Raw genomic sequence first — 8,427 nt, forward strand, 5'->3', positions numbered from 1 at the left:
TGGGATTGTGTACAATGGGAGTGAATGGGAAGGGGTTGAGTCCATTGGGATTGTGTACAATGGGAGTGAATGGGAAGTGGTTGGATCCATTGGGATTCTGTACAATGGGAGTGAATGGGAAGGGGTTGGATCCATTGGGAATGTGTACAATGGGAGTGAATGGGAATGGGTTGGTTCCATTAGGATTCTGTGCAATTGGAGTAAATGGGAAGGGGTTGGGTCCATTGGGATTGTGTACAATGGGAGTGAATGGGAAGGGGTTGAGTCCATTGGGATTGTGTACAATGGGAGTGAATGGGAAGGGGTTGAGTCCATTGGGATTCTGTACATTGGGAGTTAATGGAAAGCGGTCGGGTGAAACAATATATATAAATGATCTAGACAAGGGAACTAGATGTAATATCTCCAAGTTTGCAGATGACACAAAGCTGGGTGGGCGTGTGTGCTGTGAGGATGCCGAGAAACTCCAGGATGATTTGGACAGGTTGGGTGATTGGGCAGATGCATGGCAGATGCAATATAACGTGGATAAATGCGAGGTTATCCACTTTGGTGTCAAAGACAGGAAGGCAGATTATTATCTGAATGGCAATAGATTGGGAGAAGGGGAAGTGCAACGAGACCTGGGTGTCCTTGTGCACCAGTCACTGAAGGTAAGCATGCAGGTGCAGCAGGCGGTTAAGAAGGCAAATGGTATGTTGGCCTTTGTAGCGAGAGGGTTTGAGTACAGGAACAAGGATATCTTGCTGCAGTTGTACAGGGCCTTGGTGAGACCACATCTTGAGTATTGTGTGCAGTTTTGGTCGCCTTATCTGAGGAAGAATGTTCTTGCCATGGAAGGAGTTCAGCGAAGATTCACCAGACTGACACCTGGGATGGCAGGAATGACGTATAAGAAGAGATTGGGTCGATTGGGCTTATACTCGCTGGAGTTTAGAAGAATGAGAGGGGATCTCATTGAAACTTATAAAATTCTGACAGGACTGGACAGACTAGATGCAGGAAGGATGTTCCCGATGGTCCGGGAGTCCAGAACCAGGGGTCACAGCCTAAGGTTAAGGGGTAAGCCATTTAGGACAGAAATGAGGAGGAGTTTCTTCACCCAGAGAGTGGTGAACCTGTGGAATTCTCTACCACAGAAGGCGGAGCAGGCTCAAGGGGCCGAATGGCCTACTCCTGCTCCTATCTTCTATGTTTCTATGGGTCCATTGGGATTATGTACAATGGGAGTGAATGGGGAGGTGTTGGAACTATTGGGATTGTGGACAATGGGAGTGAATGGGAAAGGATTGGGTCAATTGGGATTCTGTACAATTGGAGTGAATGAGAAAGGGTTGGGACAATTAGGATTGTGTACAATGGGAGTGAATGGGAAAAGTTTGGGACAATTGGGATTATGTGCAATGGGAGTGAATGGGAAGGGGTTGGGTCCATTAGGTTTCTGTACAGTGGCAATGACATTTTGTTCATTTCAATCGTCGGACAGATCGGGATCGTGAGTTCGGGATCTGCAGCAAGCTGTCAGGGCGACAACATGGGATACTACACAAATGTAGTACGAATGATGGACTGGGTCAAAGAAAAGGTGACGGACCTGGAGTACGAAAACAAGCTCGCCCCAGGCCTAAACTGACAATGCTGGTCCACCAACTGACATCTCCCATGGTCACCAATTTATCACAGGCACCACCAGCAGTTCCAAAGTCCCACCAACAGGAACATCCCAATGAGGCAGCATCTCACCATCAGGAACCCCTTTAAAGAGAGAGTCTCACCATCAGGGACCCCTTTAAAGAGAGAGTCTCACCATCAGGGACCATTTTTAAAGAGAGAGTCTCACCATCAGGGACCCCTTTAAAGAGAGAGTCTCACCATCAGGGACCATTTTTAAAGAGGGAGTCTCACCATCAGGGACCATTTTAAAGAGAGAGTCTCACCATCAGGAACCCCTTTAAAGAGGGAGTCTCACCATCAGGGACCATTTTAAAGAGAGAGTCTCTCCATCAGGGACCCCTTTTAAAGAGGGAGTCTCACCGTCAGGGCCCCCTTTTAAAGAGGGAGTCTCACCATCAGGGACCATTTTAAAGAGAGAGTTTCACCATCAGGAACCCCTTTAAAGAGGGAATCTCACTATCAGCTCTCTCAGTCCCCTCTCCCTCAGGGAGATATCGGTACACTGACTGGTGTCTCTCAGTCCCCTCTCCCTCAGGGAGATGTCTGTCCACTGACTGGTGTCTCTCAGTCCCTTTCCCTCAGAGAGGTATCTGTACACTGACTGGTGTCTCTCAGTCCCTCTCTCTCTGGGAGATGTCTGTACACTGACTGGTGTCTCTCAGTCCCTCTCTCTCTGGGAGATATCTGTACACTGACTGGTGATTGAAAGGTTGTGAAACTGACGAGCTTGAAACATTTGCTGAAATTTAAAAATGCTTCTCTCTTGTAAAACACGGACAAAAATAAAGTTGAAATCAGCCTTCGTGTTTTTTCTGCTGTGATTGGATTCCCTTCTCCTCACTCCGTCTCCAGCCTGCCTCTCGTGGGCCTGTCCTGATCCCTCTCTGTCTCTCTCTTTCCTGCTCTCTCTCTCTGTCTGTCACTTTACCTTTCAGTCTATGTCTCTTTTCTGTCTCTATGTCGCTCTTTGTCTTTTTCTGCCGCGCTGTCTCTCTTTCTCACTTTCTCAGTTACTCACAGTGCCAGACGGGTGTGAATCGTTCCCTTTTACCCGCTGTGTACTCTACATGTACAGGAGCTGACACTGAGACACACACGGGCCGTACAGTACCAGACGGGAGTGAATTGTTCCCTTTTACCCGCTGTGTACTGTACTTGTACAGGAGCTGACACTGAGGCACACACGGTCCGTACAGTTCCAGACGGGAGTGAATCGTTCCCTTTTACCCGCTGTGTACTGTACGTGTACAGGAGCTGACACTGAGACACACACGGTCCGTACAGTACCAGACGGGAGTGAATCGTTCCCTTTTACCCGCTGTGTACTGTACATGAACAGGAGCTGACACTGAGACACACATGGGCCATACAGTACCAGACGGGAGTGCATTGTTCCCTTTTACCCGCTGTGTACTGTACATGTACAGGAGCTGACACTGAGACACACACGGGCCGTACAGCACCAGACGGGAGGGCATTGTTCCCTTTTTCCCGCTGTGTACTGTATATGTACAGGAGCTGACACTGAGACACACACGGGCCGTACAGTACCAGACGGGAGTGAATCGTTCCCTTTTACCCGCTGTGTACTGTACATGTACAGGAGCTGACACTGAGACACACACGGGCCGTACAGTACCAGACGGGAGTGAATCGTTCCCTTTTACCCGCTGTGTGCTGTACATGTACAGGAGCTGACACTGAGACACACACGAGCCGTACAGTACCAGACGGGAGTGAATCGTTCCCTTTTACCCGCTGTGTGCTGTACATGTACAGGAGCTGACAGTGAGACAGACACGGGCCGTACAGTACCAGACGGGAGTGAATCCTTCCCTTTTACCCGCTGTGTACTGTACATGTACAGGAGCTGACACTGAGACACACACGGGCCGTACAGTACAAGACAGGAGTGAATCGTTGCCTTTTACCCGCTGTGTGCTGTACCTGTACAGGAGCTGACACTGAGACACACACGGGCCCGTACAGTACCAGACGGGAGTGAATCACTCCCTTTTACCCGCTGTGTACTGTACATGTACAGGAGCTGACACTGAGACACACACACGGGCCGTACAGTACCAGACGGGAGTGAATTGTTCCCTTTTACCCGCTGTGTACTGTACATGTACAGGAGCTGACACTGAGACACACACGGGCCGTACAGTACCAGACGGGAGTGAATCGTTCCCTTTTACCCACTGTGTGCTGTACATTAAAGAAAAATGGTGGGACTAACAAATCTAGAGCCCCCTGGATGTCTAGGGACATAATGGGTAGGATAAAGAAAAAAAGGGAGGTATATGACAGATACCGAGGCTAATACTCCAGAATCTTTGGAGGAGTACAGAAAGTGCAGGGGTGCAATTAAAAATGATATTTGGAAAGCAAAGAGAGCTTGAAAAATTCTTGGCAAATAAAATCAAGGAAAACCCAAAGATGTTTTATAAATATATTAAGAGTAAGAGGATAACTAAAGAAAGGGTAGGGCCTATTAGAGATCATGAGGGTAATCTGTGTGTGGAGGCGGGAGACGTTGGTAGGTTTCTTAATGAATACTTTGCGTCTGTTTTCACAAAGGAGAGGGGCGAAGCAGGCATTGCTATCGGGGAGGAGTGTGAAATATTAGATGAAATAAACATAGTGAGAGGAAGTATTAAGGGGTTTAGCAGCTTTAAATGTGGATAAATCCCCAGTCCAGGATGAAATGTATCCCAGGCTGTTAAGCGAAGCAAAAGAGGAAATAGCAGAGGCCCTGACCCTCATTTTCCAATCCTCTCTGGCTTCAGGTGTGGTGCCGGAGGACTGCAGGACTGCTAACGTGGTACCCTTGTTTAAAAAGGGAGAAAAGGATAGACCGAGTAATTACAGGCCAGTCAGCCTAACCTCGGTGGTGGGAACATTATTGGAAAGAATTCTGAGGGACAGGATAAATCTTCATTTAGAAAGACACGGATAGTCAACATGGATTTGTTAAGGGAAGGTCGTGTCTGACAAACTTGATTGAATTTTTTGAGGAGGTAACAAGGAGGGTAGATGAGGGTAGTGCGTTTGATGTAGTGCATATGGACTTTAGCAAGGCTTTTGATAAGGTTCCACATGGCAGACTGGTCATGAAGTTAAACACCCATGGGATCCAGGGCAAAGTGTCAAGTTGGATTCAAAACTGGCTCAGAGTCAGGAAGCAGAGGGTGATGGTTGACGGGTGTTTTGTGACTGGAAGGCTGTTTCCAGTGGGGTTCCGCAGGGCTCAGTACTGGGTCCCTTGCTTTTTGTGGTATATATCAACGATCTAGACTTGAATATAGGGGGTATGATTAAGAAGTTTGCAGATGATACTAAAATCGGCTGTGTGGTTGATACTGAAGAAGGAAGCTGTAGACTGCAGGAAGATATCAATAAATTGGTCAGGTGGGCAGAACAGTGGCAAATGGAATTCAATCTGGAGAAGTGTGAGGTAATGCATTTGGGGAGGGCTAACAAGGAAAGGGAATACACATTAAATGGTAGGACACTGAGTGGTGTAGAGGATCAGAGGGACCTTGGAGTGCATGTCCACAGATCCCTGAAGGTAGCAGGCCAGGTAGATAAGGTGGTTAAGAAGGCATACGGAATGCTGGCCTTTATTAGCTGAGGCACAGAATACAAGAGCAGGGGGGTTATGCTTCAACTGTATAAAATACTAGTTAGGCCTCAGCTAGAGTACTGCGTGCAGTTCTGGTCACCACATTACAGGAAGGATGTGATTGCACTAGAGAGGGTACAGAGGAGATTTACAAGGATGTTGCCGGGAGTAGAGAATCTGAGCTATGAGGAAAGACTGGATAGGCTGGGTCGTGTATTGATTGCGAGTTTGACACCAGTCAACACGGTAATGTAATGTGCGAGTTTGACACCAGTAAATACGGTAATGTAATGTGCATTGCATTATGGGAATTACCCAGGAAAACGGCAGTCGGCCATTTTACACAATAAAGAGAACATCGCAGTTAGAAGCCTGTCTGCCTGATTCGATGCTTTAATACGTTCATACAACATTGGCGACGAGGATAACGAAAGGAATCATTTTAAATAGGTAGTTGCCTAAGTTTTAGTTAGCTAGGATGGAGAAGACCGGCATTCAAAATTTTGCATGCTTCGTCGAGCCAGCCACGTTGGGTCCAAGATGGACGAGGTGGTTAACGTCTTTTGAGCTTTATGCCGACGGCTAAGGACTCATTATCGACGACACCTCTACAGCTGCCACAAAGCAGAGGAGAAGAGCTCTACTTCTACACCTAGCAGGACCAGATGTCCAGGATATCTTTTCAACTCTACCGGACACACGAGAGCCAGCAGACTACACAGCGGTGGTTAGTGCTTTGAATCACTACTTCGTGCCCCAGGTCAACGCAGCATTTGCTAGACAGACTTTTCATAAGTTGTCCCAGAAGACAGGTGAGACTGTGTAACAATTTGCTATTCGCTTGCGGCAGGCTGCTAAAGACTGTGCTTTTGGGGGGGATGCGGATAATCAAATAAGAGACGCTATCCTAAGTAGGTGCACATCAACCTATGTACGGAGGAAATTGTTAGAGGAAGGGCAAGGTCTAACGCTCACCCACACGTTACAATTGGCCTCACAATGTGAAAACGTCGAGGAGCAGATGTCAGCCATGTCATATACAGAGAAGGCGGAGACAGATACTGTTCGTCGTGTTACACAGAAAAGAGGGTATTATGCAAAAGCTCAACAGAGAAACCAAAGGGAAATGGCGATAGGAAGGAAAGGAAATGTTACAGATGTGGACACATAGACCACATGGGCAGAGATCCGAAATGCCCAGCACACGGACAAACGTGTCATAAGTGCAAGGGAAAGGATCATTTCTCCAAAGTATGCCGCACAAAGGGTACAAAGAAACACAGTGTGAACAATGTAAAGGAACAAAATGACTTTGCATTTGCTGTTACTGGAAATAACGTGACAGAGAGACTTACCTTTTGTGTGGGGGGAGTAAACCTGAGAATGTTAATTGATTCAGGTGCAACTAGTAATGTGATAGATGAGAATACATGGGAAGGATTAAAGTCAGAACACATTAAGTGTCAGTCACATGTCCCTAAGACAGAGAGAAAGTTATTCTCTTATGCTTCTAGCCGACCACTGTCAGTTAAAGGTGTATTCACATGTGGGATTACAATAGGTAAGAGAACTGAGCAGTCGGTGTTCATTGTGGTTAAAGGCCATGGAGAGCCGTTGCTAGGATGGGAGACAGCCATGGAACTGGGAGTTTTAAAAATAGGCGCAGATGTCTCAGCTGTGGTAGATGTAAGACAGCTACTAGAACAGCGGTATCCAAAGGTGTTCCAGGGAGTAGGAAGGCTGAACACAAAACAGATCAGTTTGTATATCGACCCACAAGTGAAGCCTGTGGCCCAGCCACTCAGGCGTATACCATTCAACTTAAGGGGGGCAGTAGAGGCCAAAATAAAACAATTGAGGGACATGGACATTATCGAACCTGTAACTGGTCCCACCCCATGGGCAAGTCCTGTGGTTATTGTACCAAAAGCGGATAAGGATGTAAGGTTATGCCTAGACATGAGACGAGCAAAGCATGCAATAGTGAGGGAACGATATCCAATCCCCACCGTTGATGAGATACTCCAAGGTATGAACGGCTCGACGGTGTTTAGTAAGCTAGACCTGAAATGGGGTTATCACCAGCTAGAACTGACCCCTGAGTCACGAAAAATCACAACATTTGCAGTACATAACGGAGTATACAGGTACAAGAGGCTGATATTCGGTGTATCTTCAGCTAGTGAGCAATATCAGCACGAGACAGCTAATGCCTTAGCTGGAATAGAGGGTGTTGAAAACATCTCAGACGACATTATCGTGCATGCACACGACCAGGAAATGCATGACAGATGCCTGCACGCTGTCATGACCAGACTAATGGAAAGTGGACTGACACTAAACTCAGAGAAGTGCCAATTCAACATGGACCGATTGACTTTCATGGGAATCCTGTTGTCTGAAAAGGGCATCGGACCAACAGGGAAAGTGCGAGCAGTGGCAGAAGCTTGGGAACCAGAGAATGCTAGAGGTGAGGAGTCTCTTGGGACTCGTTGGGTACAGTAGCAGATTCATCCCGCAGTTTGCAATGCTATCAGAGCCACTGCGACGCCCGACGAGAAAAGACACACCATTTAAATTTGGATCACAACAGAGACAGTCATTCAGTGCACTCAAGGAAGAGTTGGCCAGAGCCGGCACTTTAGCATATTTTGATAAGTGCGCACCAACCAAGGTGATAGCAAATGCCAGTCCTGTAGGTTTAGGCGCAGTACTAGTTCAGGACCAACAAGGACAAGAGGTGCCAATATGCTATGTAAGTCGTAGTTTAACAGACTGAGAGGAAATACTCTCAAACAGAGAGGCCTTAGCTCTTGTATGGGCTTGTGAGAGGCTGCATCCATATATGTATGGCCGAAAATTTAACTTGGTAACTGACCATAAGCCATTACAAGTGATATACGACCCACACTCTAAACCCTGTGCCCATATAGAGAGATGGGTACTTAGATTACAGCCGTATGATTTTAAGGTGATACACATTCCAGGCAAGCAAAACATTGCAGACCCACTGTCACGATTGCTGGGGGAGACAGCAAAACAGGAGAGACATTCTCATGGCTCAGATGAATACATGAGATTTGTAGCTGTGAGTGCGACACCAAAAGCACTCACCTGTGGGAGACTAC

General features: G+C 47.1%; 1 protein-coding gene across 1 annotated transcript in view; it reads left to right on the forward strand.

Annotated features, from left to right (window-relative positions):
• Window positions 1-2,476, forward strand: part of LOC147094895 (complement factor B-like) — a 202,276-nt gene extending 199,800 nt beyond the window's left edge. Inside the window, exon 16 of the mRNA XM_085974520.1 lies at window positions 1,487-2,476. Coding sequence (XP_085830646.1) covers window positions 1,487-1,633 — 147 coding nt within the window. The 3' untranslated portion in view covers window positions 1,634-2,476. The remainder of the gene's footprint in view (window positions 1-1,486) is intronic.
• The last annotated feature ends 5,951 nt before the right edge of the window (window positions 2,477-8,427 follow it).

The sequence above is a fragment of the Somniosus microcephalus genome, unplaced genomic scaffold (genome assembly GCF_052327205.1).
Source record: "Somniosus microcephalus isolate GS21.2 unplaced genomic scaffold, FLI_Smic_1.0 unresolved_chr1, whole genome shotgun sequence".
Lineage (NCBI taxonomy): Eukaryota > Metazoa > Chordata > Chondrichthyes > Squaliformes > Somniosidae > Somniosus > Somniosus microcephalus.